At 37.9% G+C, this 19,082-nt stretch overlaps 1 protein-coding gene across 1 annotated transcript in view; it reads left to right on the top strand.

Annotated features, from left to right (window-relative positions):
* Positions 1 to 19,082, top strand: part of LOC141146726 (aldehyde oxidase-like) — a 230,454-nt gene that overhangs the window by 148,355 nt on the left and 63,017 nt on the right. The window contains exons 26-27 of the mRNA XM_073633234.1: positions 2,983 to 3,210; positions 5,094 to 5,189. Coding sequence (XP_073489335.1) covers positions 2,983 to 3,210; positions 5,094 to 5,189 — 324 coding nt within the window. The remainder of the gene's footprint in view (positions 1 to 2,982; positions 3,211 to 5,093; positions 5,190 to 19,082) is intronic.

Genomic DNA, 19,082 nt, shown 5'->3' on the forward strand with positions numbered 1-19,082 from the left:
CGGCCGAAAAGCGATGCTATTACAGAGATAAAGCGCTGCTAATTAGTGGTGCTGTACCGCTAACGCACCCCCTCTGCCCAGTGTGAAAGTAGCCTTAAAGTGATTTGTAAATGATCACCTTGTAAAACAACCCATTCAGTTTAAAATAGAAATGAAAGGCAAAACATTTTTATATAGATTAAAAAAAAATTATAAATAATTTTTTTCCCTTTTGTTATAAGTGATTACATTCCCTATGTTCTCAGCTGCATAAGAGCTGGGGGAGGAGAAGCAGCAGTACACTGAGCTTCCCAGTGAAAGGCTGTGCAGCTGGTGCGTGTCAGGACAAATCTGATCATTGGAGGAGAGCAATAGCTAGAGAACTGACCACAATGTCATCTCCTGCTTAGTGTAGTCAGTTTCTATTAGGAGAGCAAGGGGACTAGCAGGAACAGCAGGGATTTCACATAAAGGAAGCAATACAAAGAGAACAGGATACTTTCTCAAACAAGTACATTGTACAGCAGCCACATATCAGAAATATGAAATGTTGGGTTTACAAACGCTTTAATCTCCATTCCAGCCAAGCACCTGGCTATGCAAATAAAAGCTGTAAACACCCCTGTCAGTGTTTAAATGGTTTGTCTCAACCCTCTGCAAGCTTGTTCTATTAAAAACCAACAGACTAAAGCTGGCCATACACCTATAGATTATCTGCAGATTTTCTATGGTTAGGTGGAAAAAGTGGGAGATTCCTCCGTCCACACAGTTTAGCGAACATGGAGAAATCTGTTGCACCTTTTCCATCTAACCATAGAAAATCTGCAGATAATCTATAGGTGTATGGCCAGCTTTACTCAGCCGGATCACCAGGTTAGAATAAAAGGAATACAAGACTAAAAAAGAAAAGTAACAAAGCCATCACATTTAAGATTTTATAAGCTGCAATATAATAAATGTTTGCTATTGGGTTTAATACCATTTTAAGATAGCTGCAGATTGTGTAGGTATGTCTATAAGCCTAGCGTTCGTTAATAACATCAGTTTAGCTAGTATAAGATAATAGGTTTTACCTTAATGTTCCTCTAGATATTGAACAATCTATTTCCCAATGCTTGAGATTTTCATAAATTCAGATAATAGTTGATTGATGGTTAAAAAAATGGAAAATCAGCTTGAACACAACCAGCCAACTAAAATATTCCTGTTTAATGCAAATTGCACTGCGCTATGGGTCACTCCTACATGTACGCTTATTTTGAATGAATGTGATTTAGATGGCGAAGAATAGATCAATCTGCAGTCTCATTTGTGTGGTGACAAAATATAAAAATATATATATATATACTGTGTGTGTGTGTGTGTGTGTGTGTGTGTGTGTGTGTGTGTGTGTGTGTGTGTATATATATATATATATATATATATATATATATATATATATATATATATAATACAGTGGGGACAGAAAGTATTCAGACCCCCTTACATTTTTCACTCTTTGTTATATTGCAGCCATTTGCTAAAATCATTTAAGTTCATTTTTTTCCTCATTAATGTACACACAGCACCCCATATTGACAGAAAAACACAGAATTGTTGACATTTTTGCAGATTTATTAAAAAAGAAAAACTGAAATATCACATGGTCCTAAGTATTCAGACCCTTTGTTCAGTATTTAGTAGAAGTACCCTTTTGATCTAATACAGCCATGAGTCTTTTTGGGAAAGATGCAACAAGTTTTTCACACCTGGATTTGGGGATCCTCTGCCATTCCTCCTTGCAGATCCTCTCCAGTTCTGTCAGGTTGGATGGTAAACGTTGGTGGACAGCTGAAAAAAAACACCCCCACAGCATGATGCTGCCACCACCACGCTTCACTGTTGGGACTGTATTGGACAGGTGATGAGCAGTGCCTGGTTATCTCCACACATACCACTTAGAATTAAGGCTAAAAAGTTCTATCTTGGTTTAATTAGACCAAAGAATCTTATTTCTCACCATCTTGGAGTCCTTCAGGTGTTTTTTAGCAAACTCCATGCGGGCTTTCATGTGTCTTGCACTGAGGAGAGGCTTCTGTTGGGCCACTCTGCCATAAAGCCCCGACTGGTGGAGGGCTGCAGTGATGGATGACTTTCTACAACTTTCTCCCATCTCCTGACTGCATCTCTGGAGCTCAGCCACAGTGATCTTTGGGTTCTTCTTTACCTCTCTCACCAAGGCTCTTCTCCCCCAATAGCTCAGTTTGGCCGGACGGCCAGCTCTAGGAAGGGTTCTGGTCGTCCCAAACATCTTCCATTTAAGGATTATGGAGGCCACTGTGCTCTTAGGAACCTTAAGCGCAGCAGAATTTTTTTGTAACCTTGGCCAGATCTGTGGCTTGCCACAATTCTGTCTCTGAGCTCTTCAGGCAGTTCCTTTGACCTCATGATTCTCATTTGCTCTGACATGCACTGTGAGCTGTAAGGTCTTATATAGACAGGTGTGTGGCTTTCCTAATCAAGTCCAGTCAGTATAATCAAACACAGCTGGACTCAGATGAAGGTGTAGAACCATCTCAAGGATGATCAGAAGAAATGGACAGCACCTGAGTTAAATATATGAGTGTCCCAGCAAAGGGTCTGAATTCTTAGGACCATGTGATATTTCAGTTTTTCTTTTTTAATAAATCTGCAAAAATGTCAACAATTCTGTGTTTTTCTGTCAATATGGGGTGCTGTGTGTACATTAATGAGGAAAAAAATTAACTTAAATGATTTTAGCAAATGGCTGCAGTATAACAAAGAGTGAAAAATTTAAGGGGGTCTGAATATTTTCCCCACTGTGTATATATATATATATATATATATATATATATATATATATATATATATATATATATATATATATATATCGTACATATATAATGGTATGGCTGACCTTGTAGATGAGGCTGCCTCAGTTTTTAAGAACTACTTTATCGCACTGTAATTTTATTTATCAAATAAATTTAACTATTTTTTCAGGTTAGGGAGATCAATTTGCATAGAGGGATTGGCCAAACACACCTGAAACAGGAAATCGATGCCAGAACCTTGATAATGTGCTGGAATGAGTGCATAGAGAAGTCTTCTTACCATAACAGACGACTGGCCATTGAGGAATTTAATAAGCAGAATTACTGGAAGAAGAAAGGACTGGCCATCATCCCCATGAAATTTCCCATTGCTACCGCTGCAAAATTTTTTGGACAGGTAGGTTTACCTTTCATCATGTAATTTTCAGATTTCAGTGAGTCGGTGTGTTTTTGTCAGTCAGTTTTACTAGAGATAGGAAGGCCAGTAAAAAACCCATTGTTTTTAGGTTTCCTTAAAACTAAAAAACAAATGGTATGGAATATGTTTTTTTATAGTTATAGATAATATATTCACATGATATAACCTGATGACCTTAATGAAAGATGTCTGAGACTTTATGTAAAGTCTTACATTTTTGCAAGTTCTCTCAGCTCAAGCAAATCCTGGAATACAATTCAAGTAACACTGTACTTCTCAGTGCAGTTCTCAAACAAGAGAAATATGCATGTTTGCCACTAGGGGGCACTGCAAGGGAAAGGCTCCAGTTTAGTTTGCTTGTGGGCTCCATCTTGTACCTTCTAAAGTTGGGTGATTTTTGGGATACAGTAGATGATTTTCTGGCCTTGACAGGCAAGAGGGTGAATTTGACAAATTAGTTTATCTTTTTAAACTCCTAAATGATTCCTATTAATGTTCTCCAATATTGCAGCATAATGTTTACCTATTGTCTTGTTAGTAATTTTTTTTTCTTTTCCTTCTCTCACTAAAATGGTGGGGCTAACATCTAGAGTTTGGAAACATTTCCACAGTTCACTTTCTGCTGAGACAAAGCTTAAATTTGCAAATATTGTGAGAAAAAATTTATTTTCCAAATGCTACAAGGATGACAAAACACATCCTGGCATGCCAAAGGTGCCCTAAAAACATACAAAATATTTAAAGCGGAGTTCCACCCAACTTTAGTACTTGGTCTTAAACGAAAGACCACCATTCCACCCCTTGTTTTTGGATATCCAATTTTTTTCCCCTTACCTTAGTAGTAAAAAGGTGAACTTCCGTCCCAGCCTCGCCATGGCGAGGTACCTCATTTCCTCTTCTGATTTTGCCCCTTCTCCCAGAAGACAACAGGGCCATTCAGAAAACGCTGCACGACTCTCGCATATGCAATGGGAAACTGGCTGTGAAGCCTGAAGGTTCCACTGCCGGTTTTCCTTAGTTACAATAGTGGTGCCTGCACCCGATCTGATGGACGAATCGGCCCCTGTGGGCCGACATTGTGGGCTTCCTGAACAGGTTAGTGTCCCTATTAAAAGTCAGCAGCTACAATGTTTGTAGCTGCTGACTTTTTAAAAAAAACTTTTTTGAGGGTGGGACTCCGCTTTAAATGATTATGACCATAATTAAAGTGCAAGTAGCTTTTCCCTCTTTATTCCAGAAACACTGCTTCTGTATCATCACAGAGTGTTTCTTCACCAGCAGCATCTTCAAGTAAGGAAGTGTTACAAACCACGCCCTCCCAAAAATACATAATATCTTAATTTATAGATAAAATGACACCTGAAAATCAGAAGAACATTCTTTTAGAGTAATATATGTTTCTGGATCAGCATTGTCAATAACTGAAAATGCATATTGGCAGGAAGCTTTTACATTATTACGAAGGAAAGGGGGGTGATTACCTATTCTCATGTATAGTTGATGCAGTCCTTGTTCCATTTCTAAAAAAAAAAAAAAAAAAAATAGAAAGCAAGTTTAGTTTATTTACTGAATAAGCTGTACTTTTATTTCAAGCATAATGCAATTATATACACTAGATTTCAACCTTCACAGTGTAACAAAATGACTTTCAATTTGTAAAACTACTCCACGTTGAAATTTTTTTTTCAATTTTTCCAAAAACAGGGGAAAAACTTTTTTTTGCTTCAGAATTTCTGGAAAAGTTATCTCTAGACATTACCATGTTTTTGTGTATGCTGTGCTCATTTATATTACAGAAATTGGACCTAGATTCAAAGTGTATAAAAGTATAACATATTGTACATGATTCTGTTTGGTTGTAGGCTGCAGCTCTTATCCACATCTATCTGGATGGAACGGTGTTGATTAGTCATGGTGGGGTAGAGATGGGACAGGGAGTCCACACAAAGATCATGCAGGTATATTTTCATAATTAGTTGTTGATTGATACTGCCTGTGTCAGCAAGCTGAAATGCTGAATCACCTGTACTTCTCTTTTGGCATAACTTCTTTTTTTCAGAGATTTCATAGTCAGGGTTGTTTTGCAGAAATGGGTCTTGTAATTTACATCAACAACATCAAGAAAGGTGTTCCATGCAATCATTCTTGGAGTTTGTTTCTCTTTTTATTCAGCTGTCCTTCAGGTAAAAGTGACCTGGATGACCGATCGTTTTTGAAGCCAGCATAAGATGCCCCACCATTCATGGTTCCTGGGCACTACAAGAAAATCTTCAGATTAGTGAGCAGGAAATTAGAGGAACATCCATTCTTCCCTCCATTCTGCACAGAATGAACCTGGGCAGTTTTGTGGTCTAGCTCTCAAACCCTGGTACCTTTGGCTGGTAAAACAGCAGATCAGGAAATGCTGTTGTTCTTGATTTGCATGGGCAGCGTAAGGGGGAGGCCCCAGAGGTCTAATAGATAGGTCTGCATAGAGAGTACCTATAAACTGGTCCAAAGATATCACATAGGGAGCTTGTTGGCCCCTGTGTAATAGCAATAAAGTTACAGTGGTGGTAAAGACAAACAGTTTTTTACCTAAATGCATTCTCTGATCTCTTAGCTAGAGAACAGCAGTGCTGCACTCCCTCGTTAGAGGACACTTTGAGAGCAGCGGGAGCCATAGGCTCCTGCTGCTGTCAATCAAATCCTGTGAGGTGGGACCTGGAGGCAGGGCCAAACCATGCTGTGTGTGTCAGTGGATGTACACAGCCCGACTTGGGATTGAGCCTGCATGTCTGCCAAGTGCTTGCTACGGGGGCAGACACAGAAGAGGAGGAGCGGACAGCGCCTGAGGGAGAACCCAGAAGAGGAGGTTCAGGGCTGCTCTATGCAATAACATAGCACAGAGCATACAAGTATAACATGTTTATTATTTTAATTAAAACAAACTTTGACTTTAGAATCATTTTAAGTAAATAAAAAAATATATAAATAAATAAAAGCTGTTTATAAGATTGAAACTAAAGTATAATAAAATACATTTTAAAAAGATGAGAATCAGAAGCAAATTAAAAACCCAAATGGGGCTCACATGTTAAGGCTTGAAGTATATCCAGTGTCTCGTTAATTAACACAATCTTACATTTTATGTTTTACAAAAAAAAAGGAAAGTATACTGTGTTTTTGTGCACTAAAATTAGTTTTAGTTTATTTTTTGCTGAAAATATTTTTTTTTTTTTTTTTTACAAATATTGTTCTAAAATTTTTAGCTACCATTTCATTTTTATTCAACAGGTCCTCTGATTTCACAAACAATCTTATTGTTTGCGTTTACTAATCTTTCACTTATTTTTTTGTTATGCTATATTAGGGACAGAATTGTTTTCCCTTCACGGCTGGCATAGTTCATTATCTGCTTTGAAAATGACTGTGACAGTTCTGAGGTTAAATGTCATCACTAAATAAGTGCTTGCAGTTCTAGCACAATGAGAAAAGATGCAGTCAGTCAATATCTGGCCACAACTTCATGTATTACTAAAGCTAGTCGATAGTTTGTTGATGTTTGGCCACAATTAATTTTTTTTCCACAATAGGATTATGTCTACAATTTCATGCATCACCAAGGCTTTAGCATGTGTGTAAAAAAATAAAAAAATAAAAATTGGTCTGGTAGCAAAAGGGTTAAAAAAACAATTCCAGACTTTGCATAAAGTCAGTCAGTGAATTGCTAATGTTTTCAAGAAACAGTCAGATAAAGTCCACTTTAATTTGAGCTTTGTAAAATGTGATGCAGTCAGATTAGTCAAATTCATCAGATGTCTCACTAAGTATAGCATCCTTTTGCCCTCTAACTTTTTCATGTACGGTATAATCTTCTTTGTCTTTAGGGTACATAGGAGTGAAATCAGGAAGGTGGTGAGGCATAAGCCGTTGGGATCTGTCCTGCATTTTTTCAGGCTTCAGTCTTATGCCCTGTACACACGGTCAGATTTTCCGACAGAAAATGTGCGATCGGAGCTTGTTGTCAGAAATTCCGACCGTGTGTGGAGTCCATCGGACTTTTTCCATCGGAATTTACGACACACAAAGTTTAAGAGCAGGCTATAAAATTTTCCGACGACAAAATCCGTTCGCGTAAATTCCGACCATGTGTGGCCAATTCCGACGCACAAAGTGCCACGCTTGCTCAGAATAAATCCCAAGACGGAACTGCTCAGTCTGTTTAAATTAGCGTTCGTAATGGATATAGCACTTTCGTCACGCTGCAATGTTTTAAATTGTTTAATGCAGCGCACTCTCTTCTTCTTTATAATGCTAGAAGAATGAAGTTGTTTTGCTGCTCATATTCACACAGACTTCTCACAAACTTCTTTCTTTATTATTTATCGTGATTTAATGAATATAATAGTTTTATTTGTCACATCTCCTGAATTTTGTTTTTTTCTGTTTTTAGATTTTGTATTTTTTGTTTTAGTTGTTTAAATCCTGATCTCCTGTTATTTTTTTTACTATTTTTTTTTTAAACTCCAGAATAGTTTTAGGTGTGTTTTGTGTGTCAAGTTACCACAACACCATTATTATCTTGTATTATTTAATCTCAAGGAGATTGTTTGATGTTGGTGTCTCTTGTTAATTTCACATTGTATTTTTGAAATGTACCTGCCTCCTCACAAACAAACTGTCCTTTTTGAAGGAAAACACATAGGTGAGTATAATTGAAAAAAAAAATACCTTTATTAAGGGGTCATAACCAAAGAAAGAGGGAAGGCAACGCTGGAGAAACTGCTGAAATTGGCGAAGCCTTTGTCCCCCAGGGCACACATCAACTATTTTAATGCAAAATTGGTGGCCTGAGGAGTCCATATATAAGGGAGTACAATCTGGTCCAGAAGTCCAAGAGATCATGAACAGCAGCAGATGACATACATGTCCCCAGGCTGTTTTCATACAAGAGCCTGCATCTTTTGTCAGACCAGACTAAACCCAGGCCATCACTCTCTGGTCTTCCTTAGATGCTTCCTTTCAGGCTGTGGCTCTGGTGTTGGAGGTGTGGCAGAAAGAGGAGGAGGACCTGGAGGAGGAGGAGGACCATGGTTGAACTCACAAACATGGCTTTGGCTTTTGAGATGGCCCCTTATTTAGGGCTTGTAAGCTGGGCTTGTAAGATGAGATACTCACATATTAGGGGTTGGCCCTCCTCCATTTACAGCATTTTGCAGGCTGTAATATAGGCAAAGTCCTCTTGAACATTGTGGGTGGTTCTGAGGGCCGCAGTAGCCTTTATAAATAGGCCAATTGCTGCCTCCATCACATTACTCCTCTTCCTGTCACTTTTTGGTTGAAGGCGGAGGGGAGGGACCTGGGTATCGGGCAGGCTACTGGGCCCAGCCACCTCCTGGCTGCCACTTACCCCCGCCACCCCCTGGCTGAGACTTTCCTGTGTGTGAAAAAGGGACATCGTTTTAGTTTTTGGTTCATCAATCACACACAATTTTCATCTCATGACTGTTGCAAATTGAATGTTAATAAATAGAAAAGACTATCATTCTGAGCCCAGCATTTTTCATTCTTGTCCCAATCATTTGTGGCCACTACTGTCTATTGATATGTAAAACACTTTGTGAAATCAGAAATTAATAATCCAAACTAACATATATTTAACATCATTAATTTGACAAACAGAAATATTTTGAAGAATGCTATACCTGGCTCAAGCTGGGCTCCTCCACATGTTGCTGCCTGGAAGGCCTAGGTTGGACATCATAAGCCTCAGCTGGGGGGGAAGGAAGTGTGGAAGGAAGAGTGGAGAGTGCTGGCCTGGGTTCTCTCTGGTCTGCCAGAAAATGCAGTCTGTCATAGTACCACAGCCTGGGTACATAAATGTCATCTGCAGCTCATGATCTCTGGAAATCCTGGACCTTCTTGCGCTCCCTTAGATAAGTGCTCCTCATGCTCATGCTATTAGGGCCTTCAAATAGGGGATGTCTGCCGTAGGGAACACCAGCTTCACAAATTCCAGCAATTGATCCAACGCTGCCTTCCTCTTTGGTTTTTTGTTATAATGTGGGTGGTTTACCTGCCACAGACAGGGCAGCTCCCTGAACATATCAAGGAATATTGGCATAAAGTCATGATCATTGACTAGATCCATTTTCTCTGCAAGACACAACACAAGACAAACCCTAATGTCAGGCTAAAGTCTCCTAATCTTGGCCCAATATAGGCCTCAATCTATAAGCAGTATAGGCCCAAGTTAAAATGGTACCTTCGTTATCACAATCGGCGCTTCCGATACTCCTTCCTCCGCTCACAGATCGTACGTACGACGCACGTGTGTTACGCTTTATATACACTGCGCATGCGTGAAACTCCGCCCGCCCCTGACGTTCTTTCTAGTCTATTCCCCACCCCGTCTCGTTCGGCGCAGTGGGGAAGAGCACATGGCGGAGACAGAGCAGGTGCATGATAATAGCAGCAACGAGGAGGGGGAGGAAAGCCTGGAGCCAGAAACGTCACGATCCCAGAGAAGATTTAAGGCATCAAATATGTCCTTTGTTGAGATGGTGGAGATGGTGGACATATTGAAGAGGGCCGACTATGAAAGGAAGTATGGACTTTACCCAAACCCAAATGTCAGAAAGGCCACGATCATGGCGAAAGTTGTGAAGAGTCTGCACAGGAATTTTGGGGTACGGCGATCCAAGGATCAACTCGGGACCTGGTCGGACCTCAAATTAAGGGAGCACGATCAATATAGAAGGATCAGGAGAGTGCTGCAAAAAAGTAAGTAGTTGTCCTGTGTTCCTATGCTTTCTTTTTATTACGTTCGTGCTGCTCCATGTGCTTTTCTTTACTGTTGTACAGTTTAAAATGGTAACTTTCATGTTCATGGACACATTATTCGTTCGTAGAAAACATTGTTCGTTCGGCCACTAAAACACCATGTTTTGGCCAGATGCAGTTCAATACATTTTTTCTGGTCTACTTCTCTTATAAAATAAGTTGGTTGTCTATATGGGTTTGTAACTAGAATGAAATGCAAACTAGATTCTGTGTAAGGAGAGGACACTCAGCAGCTGTTTATACATCTGGACACAGGAGCACTAGTGTGGGACACCAGAACAAACTTTTTCTTAGGGGGTCCACGCAGGTGCTCCAGTTTATACTATAGGGGTGTCTTCATCTGTGAAGCTTGCACAAAAGCAGGTAAGTATTCAAGCTTGACAAAGGACAAAAATATTTCTTCATCTTGGCACTCTGCCAAAAGAGGCAATTGTACCCTACTTCCAAGCAATGTTTCATATTCCTATTTCTGGCCACAAATATCTGTGTGCTAAGTATGCCTATTTTTTTTTCACATAAGAGAGAAAAGACTCGGAGGAACAGAACATCTTAGAAGGAGACCAGGGACCCCCCACCTCAGAAAGAAGGGGAAATCCCCCAAACCCAACCAGAGGAGGAAGAGGGAGACGTTGTAGAAATTGTCACCACAACAGGTGAGTGTCTGCGACCACAGCATCAGGTAAGAGATGGATGCCTGCATATTTATAATACATGGTGTTTTTTTGTTTTTTTTTGTTTTAGGTTATCGTGATGTTGTGGAAGAGGAATGTCATTTCACAAGTTAAAGTGCCCAGATCCTCATAGGGGAGATCATGGGGTGTAATAGGGATTTAGAAACCCTAAAGAAAAATTTCAGTGATGTTCGAAACAAAGTGAAGAACATCACTGATGTTTTAGGGAGAATATAAAACACAGAGAAATCCCTAACTTATTGCAGAATTATTTTTGTTTTTATGACTAATTTTTGACATATTATAGAAAAGCCAAATTTTGAAGATGCACACAGTGTGTCAACATGTGCTATCTGCCATCAAGGGAGATCAATGTACGCGCTTCGTGGGTGCAACCCCTTCCTCAATAATAAAGTAGCTGAGAGGAAGGGGTTGCACCCCCAAAACACATCCCTTGATCCCCCATGATGGCAGCTAGCACATGTTGACATTAGACAATTTGTGTGCATCTTCAAAATTTGGCTTTTCCAGGGGTGACATCACCCCATCTGCTGAACGCATTATCAAACACAGTTTGTACATACTCATGTCTGATATTGCCTTCACTTTCTATAAGTTGAACTTTGTAAGTTCCAGAGTTTTGTTTTTTTTTTATGGTTTTAAACATGCCTGTTTTGCCTTAAAAGGCAATTTCTACTTATTAATGTGACCTAAAAAAATGTTATACAACAAACATGTTGGTTTGTTAAAAAATGTGATTGTGCTTTGATTAAAAAGATTGATAATCAACAATGTGTGGCTTCTTCTTTCAATGCTCAAAAGCAGTTTTTGGAGTAAAGTTGTTGTTTTCAGTGGCAATGGGGGTTATTTACTAAAGGTAAATCCATTTGAGAAATTACTGCTACTACATGTCTTCAGTTTGATAGATCATATTAGCAGCGTATGAAGCTTTTGCATGCCTGCAGTTTGTCTGATTATTTTAGCAACATATGAACTTTTGTTCATCTATGTTTAAATTATATCAAGCGCTGTTAATACTATCTTTTTTAAGAGAGTATGTTTTGCTTTGATTTAATAAAAGATAACCGAGGAGACAGCTAAAAGAAAGCCAAGCAGTAAATCAAAGCAAATATTTGTTCAGTTTCAAATATATTTTTATTTAAAAAATGTCACAGACATTGTCTGGCATATCGATGGCCCCCCTACCCGCAAAGTATTTCATGTATCTTACACGAACCTCGCGGGCACTCTGGGGGGGCAAGCTAGGACGGCCAGTTTCAAGCGCCGTCAGGGTTGGTTCATTAATATTAATTCCGGCCTCAGGCCCAACTGAGCCAGCATAGTTCAAAGAATTTCTCCTTTAAAAAGTTGTGGAGAACACAGCAAGACAGGATGATGTGATTGAGTTTATATTCCGCTATGTTTATCGATGTAAGAAATAGGCAGAACCGGCTGGCCATTATTCCAAACGTGTTCTCCACCACTCTTATGGCTCTGGCCAGCCGGTAATTAAAACCCTCTGGTCCGGGGTGAGGGTCCCCATAGGGAATGCCGCATAAGATGGTCCCCCAGCACAAACGCTTCATCTGCAACAAAGACGAATAGGAGTCACCACCGCCAACATCACAATACTATTGAACCCCTTGTAATTATAATAGTATGACCCCGAGTTGGGGGGTGGGACTATGTGGATGTGTTTCCCATCAATTGCCCCTACACAGTTGGGAAAGTCCCACCGCCGGGCAAAGTGGGAGGCCACAGTCTGCCATTCCTGTGGGTTGGAAGGAAACTGTGGAGTCAAACAAGAATAGAAAAATTAGTCATTTTGCATAAACATTGAAAGCAGATTAGACACAAACATTCTTGGCCAACATCAGTATAACATTTATTTTAGGGAGTATTTAAAGACAACAGTATAAGGTCCACCTATGAGATACCTCACCCCCTCTGATGGCCCATTGTTAAAATTTTAGGGGGGGAGAGATGTTTTGGACAGGTAACCCTCTCCACTTCATTGAGAGATGAATGCCTAAATAATGTGTATTACTTTGGCCAGCCCCTGCTTACTTACACTATTGGCAGCCCACTGGACAGGTAAGAAGTGTCATAATACAAAGATATAAATACACACTGTACACATTTTATCACATTTTTACATTCTGCTATTACCTATCAAGATAATAGGATACAAAAACTTTAAACAGTACCATTTGAAAGTGTTCAGGCAGGCCCTTGCACTACATGCTTTGGGGAATTCATCCATAAATCTGGCCACAAAAGAGGTGGGTATAGTGTGTATGGGTTTGGCAAAGTCAGCAGATAGAGAATTGGTATCAGCTGACTTAGCAGTTTGGGGGGAGGGTGGGTTCCAAATGATTTTGGGACCCAAAAAAAAAAGCTTCTGGCACTCTGCCTGAATCTAAAGCACAAATAACATTTTTACACATTTTAGGGGATGTTTAGGGTAAAGCACTACTATGGAGCTGACAAAATACATTGCTAAGTGACTAGACGAGGTGGATATAGGCCCAGGAGAGCATGTGGAGGAGGTAAGTGAAGGCAAACAATGCATGAAGAATGTAAAAAAGAAAAGAATTGCACTAGGTGCAAAAAAAAATGTGAAGTGAACATATATTAGTGAAAAATGACAAAAAAAAATTTTGAAAAATATCCTGCAGCTGAACACTATAACCCCAACATAAGAGCACAAAGAATAAAAATAAAAGTATAAGTGCAGCACTAGATAGGTACCACAAATAATGAAATAGTGTATAATAGTAATAAGTGTGAATGTACTAATCAAATACAATAATAACAATAAGTGCAATTATGCTAATCAAGTGCAAGTGATAATTAAACGTCCATTAGGGCAAATAAAACCATGAAAAATTGTGTAAAAAAATAGTTTGTGAGTAAAGATATCCAGATGGGAAATATCCAATAAGAGATTCTGGATTTAAACTTTTTTCCACCAGTGCTGCCCGTCACCTGAGAGTAAAAAAGTGGAGGCTTACCAGAAAGCCTGCGACCGCAATTATTCAGGGGGGTCAAAACAGGCTTAGTAGATCAATCAGGAAACACAGGAACACTGTTAGGATCTCTTTGGCTTCCCTCCAAGATAGCCGGTCAGCATGAATGAAAAGCACCTAAACGGCGCATTCCCAGGAGACCATCCCTATATCACAAACGTTTCCATAGGTCCGGCATAAGAAGGGAGAAAAAAGGAGACTCCAATGGTGTAGAACTTCTTCAATAGTTTATTTAAAATATTCATCACAAAAACGATCCTTGCAAGGACATAGGATAAAACAGCTCTGCTAGTATCGAAAAACAAGACGCGCATGCGCAATGCGTGGTAATATTTTTATTTTTACTTTTAAAGTATATGTAATAGACATGTGCAATTAGTTTAGTTGCGAATTCATTTTTTAACTAATTTTGACAAATTAGTTATTTCTGAAATTTCGAATTTCCGAATTTCAAATTTCCGAATTTTCAAATTTCGAAAATTCGAAAATTTGAAAATCTGAAAATTCAAAAAAGTGAAAATTCGAAAATCTGAAATAATAACTAATTAACAAAAAATATTAAATTATAGGTATTGGAATTTCCTTTCAAATTTGGCTGTTAGTGAACATAACGAGTACGAATTAATCCGAAGTTACAAATTATCTGAAATAACGAATGCCGTATCTAGACGAATGGAATGCAATGATCTAATAGTAATAAATACCAATAATAATAATAAACCCTTTCATTATTATTATCTATTATTATATTTGTTCCATTCCATTTGTTTATATGCGGCATTCGTTATTTCGGATAATTCGTAACTTCAGATATATTTGTATTCGTTACGTTCACAAACAGCCAAATTTGAAAGGAAATTCCAATACCTATAATGTAATAGTTAGACAACAAGAGAGATCCCCTAATGGTGGACTTTTAAGGCACATAAGAAAATATAAAAATATATCTAATACAAATATAATTTATTGAGTTGAAACAATAAAAACACAGCAGTAGTGTAACAATTATTATTCGGAATGCAAATTAGGCATTTTTACATCGATGCATATACAATGTTAAAAAAGTACTCTTGCACCCAACGCGTTTCGGAGTATGTGTACTTCCTTCTTCAAGGGTGGATGTGAGCTAGAGACATTTCTATTGTTAATAATGTATTGCTGACTTGGCATTCCATATAGCTCTAATTAAAAACAACAGCAAATTAGTTATTTCTGAAATTTCGAATTTCCGAATTTCAAATTTCCGAATTTTCAAATTTCGAAAATTCGAAAATTTGAAAATCTGAAAATTCAAAAAAGTGAAAATTCGAAAATCTGAAATAATAACTAATTAACAAAAAATATTAAATTATAGGTATTGGAATTTCCTTTCAAATTTGGCTGTTAGTGAACATAACGAGTACGAATTAATCCGAAGTTACAAATTATCTGAAATAACGAATGCCGTATCTAGACGAATGGAATGTAACGATCTAATAGTAATAAATACCAATAATAATAATAAAACCCTTTCATTATTATTATCTATTATTATATTTGTTCCATTCCATCTGTTTATATGCGGCATTCGTTATTTCGGATAATTCGTAACTTCAGATATATTTGTATTCGTTACGTTCACAAACAGCCAAATTTGAAAGGAAATTCCAATACCTATAATGTAATAGTTAGACAACAAGAGAGATCCCCTAATGGTGGACTTTTAAGGCACATAAGAAAATATATAAATATATATAATACAAATATAATTTATTGGGTTGAAACAATAAAAACACAGCAGTAGTGTAACAATTATTATTCGGAATGCAAATTAGGCATTTTTACATCGATGCATATACAATGTTAAAAAAGTACTCTTGCACCCAACGCGTTTCGGAGTATGTGTACTTCCTTCTTCAAGGGTGGATGTGAGCTAGAGACATTTCTATTGTTAATAATGTATTGCTGACTTGGCATTCCATATAGCTCTAATTAAAAACAACAGCAATGACACGGTCTGTCTACCAGATAGGTTCTTGATTCCAAAGGGAGACAATAATTTGACTATTTTGAAAGATTATTTTATATCCATACCCAGATGAAAGTAGGACTTCATTCACAGAAGTATATATATGTTTTTTTGTCTAATGATAGTGGAGGAAAGGGAGAGAAGGAACCCTCCCTTGGCCTTCCAAAGGGAGAAAGGCCAGTAGGGGGCATATTAACAGGGTATGTATTTTGAGGCTCCACTGAGGCCGAGCGGCAAGTTCTAGAAGTTGTTTAGTAGCTCAGCGAATGGCGTTACTGGTATGTAGTTGGTAACTACACAATTCAGGAGTAGAAAAATCTCTGGCTGTTCAGACCGGTGTCATCCCGCAATGTGCGTGGATGTGGACTGATTTTCTTTCTTTTTTAGAATTTTTGGATTATAGAATTTTTGAATTTTGGAATTCAAAAATTCGAAATTCGAAAATTCGAATTTTCCAATTTCTGAAAAAAAAACGAAAAAACGAATTAAACGAAAACGAACAAATTTTTTGTCAGTGCACATGTCTAATATGTAACCTCAATCACTAATGTCTCATATAAGCAATAACATGTTAAAGCAACACTTCACTCCCTCAATCAAAATTGACTAGTTTTAATCCTTATGTTCCTACCATTAATAAAAAGATAGGAAAGTATATCATATTTACATGTTTTAAACTTTTTAAAATGTCTTTGGTTACTTCCTGGTTCCCAGGCCTAGGCAAATTATGTCATACATCCAAGGAGTCTTCAGGAGGGGAGGAGGAGTTTTCTTCGCTAAACACATCCTAAGCACATAGGGAAGCATCAAAGGTGTTTATAATTTTATTACAGAGTGCAAAAGTTAGGAGTGTAACAAAGTATAGAATGCAGCTCTCAAGAATATGTAGTGTACAGCACAATGTAGAAAGTACAGTGGTCATACAGTACATTTGTTACAAAAAGCAAGGTACACAGAATGCATCAATCAGGAGTATAGAATATAAACACCATCTGCCGAGGTGAGAAGAATGTAATGTACAGCTCAAAATAGAGTATGGTGGTCAGATGTGTTTAACAAGCGTTGGTGGTAATAACACCATATATTGGGGCCCCTATTATTGCTTTTTGTTTTTTCCAGTTGGCAGAAGACTGACCCTAAAATTGGTGTCAGTGGAAGGAAGACTTCCTCATACATTGGCGTTAATGAGAGAAAATTTACTTCTCAGGTGGTAATAGTTTTACATGCAGTGCCTTAAAAAAGTATTCACACCCCTTGAAATTTTCCACATTTGCCATGTTACAACCAAAAACGTAAATTTATTTTATTGGGATGAAAGGAACAAAGTTAAGGGGACTTTTACGGTGCCAACAAAACTTATAAGAAAATTTAGAGTTAAAAAATTAATTTTTATTTGTACAAAAAGAGTTTAAAACAGATTTGTTTACAAAGAACATAAAGATTTTCACAGTTAACAATAGCAAGGTGGTTATAAAATATGAAGGTTTGAACCAAAAAGAAGAAAATTGCACACTAGCCCAACATGTTTCACTGATTGCTTCTTCGGGGGATGTGCAATTGAAAGAAAGGTTGGTATTACAAACTAGACAATGCAAAGAGAGAAAGGTATTAGAACAAGTATCATTGTTGTTAAATTTAATGACATAGACTGATATATTATAAATGAGCAGAATCTCCACTACAAGACGCATTGACGTAGTCACTCACCCCACACAAAATCGCCACCAGAGCAAACGAATGCCAGATCAGAGATTCCCTCTCAAATACCCCCAAAGCAAAGGAGATGGACAAAGTTGTGGTCATAGAGGGCAGAAGGGTCAGACTGCGAAACAAAATATATTTAAAATATTAGAGGATGATATAAGGAATAAATGATTTTAGCCAAAAAAGAGGGACACATGTCTCCTATAGTGTTACTTACTTTAGAGGATATATTGATTTGTATTGGAGTGAATGAAAATAAAAGCGATTTTGAAGCAGCTATAAGCTACCTATACATTGTTAGGTGCTAGAGATGATGCTATAAACAAAAAAGAAAAATAAATTAAAACCTAGTTTTTAAGAGGTAGGAGTTATAGTAAAAGTGATATACAGGATGTGTGAGTGAATTGTTGACAATGAGTATACAAAAAAGGCAGACCATTAATTTGGAGGTTTAATGCTAGGGACTATGTCTCCAAAGCAACCAAGGCATAAGGAAAAAAAGACGCTTCAAATTAAAAAGCTCGGGCTGGTTAAATTGCTGCATATATTTTAAGAAAACTTGGAAAGAAAAGTTCATAGTAAATGATCAATAAAGAGATGGATGAGTGTAGCCAGCAGTTTGGAAGCATACCTGCAATGTAGACACCGCTCGATGGAGTCTAATCCTCCGGCTCTGGCTGAATGAGACAGCCAGACAAGCCGGTCTATATCTACCCTTCATCGAGCCGGCGTCTGACGTCACCGGCTCGATGCAGACGAGACAAACGCCAGCGCATGCGCAAAGTGCCAAGGAGATCCCTGTGAACTATGATACCCAAAGAGTTTGTTCTTTGTATTTTATTGGGATTTTATGTGATAGACCAACACAAAGTGGCACATAATTGTGAAGTGAAAGGAAAATGATAAATGGTTTTCAAAATGTTTTACAAATAAATATATGGAAAGTGTAGCATGCATTTGTATTCAGGCCCCCCCGTGTCAATACTCTGTAGAATCATCTTTCACTGCAATTACAGCTTCAAGTCTTTTTGGGGATGTCTCTACCAGCTTTGCACATCTAGAGTGACATTTTTGCCCATTCTTCTTTGCAAAATAGCTCAAGCTCTGTCAGATTGGATGGAGAGCGTCTGTAAAATACATTTATGTTTTTGCTTGTAACATGACAAAATCTGGAAAATTTAATGGCGTATTAATACTTTTTTAAGGCATTGTAATGTAATTTGGTCAGATTTGTCTCTTTCTTGACATTTTTGTATGCTTATTTCCCCTTCAGTTATTACAAGATATTATTTTAATGGTTTGATTTACCACAGTATACTCGACTTTCGTGTTTATGGTTTTAGTCCCACTGATATATTCTGTACTATTGAATTATTGAGCCTGTGAGGTGACTTGTATTCAGCTTTGTTTACTCCTAGTCTAAATGTATCATGAAGCACTATTATTGTACTCTTTCTACCTTTTTGAAAATTTATAAAAACGCGTGAAAAAGAAAAATCTCCTCTAAAATTATAAGATGACTGCTCCTTACATTAGTGTCATTGTGAGTGGGAATGCCCCAGCAATTGGTGTTGGGTAACTAACTACTAAGAGATGAGAAGAGATACTGTGTGC

The sequence above is a fragment of the Aquarana catesbeiana genome, linkage group LG06 (assembly GCF_042186555.1).
Source record: "Aquarana catesbeiana isolate 2022-GZ linkage group LG06, ASM4218655v1, whole genome shotgun sequence".
Classification (NCBI taxonomy): domain Eukaryota; kingdom Metazoa; phylum Chordata; class Amphibia; order Anura; family Ranidae; genus Aquarana; species Aquarana catesbeiana.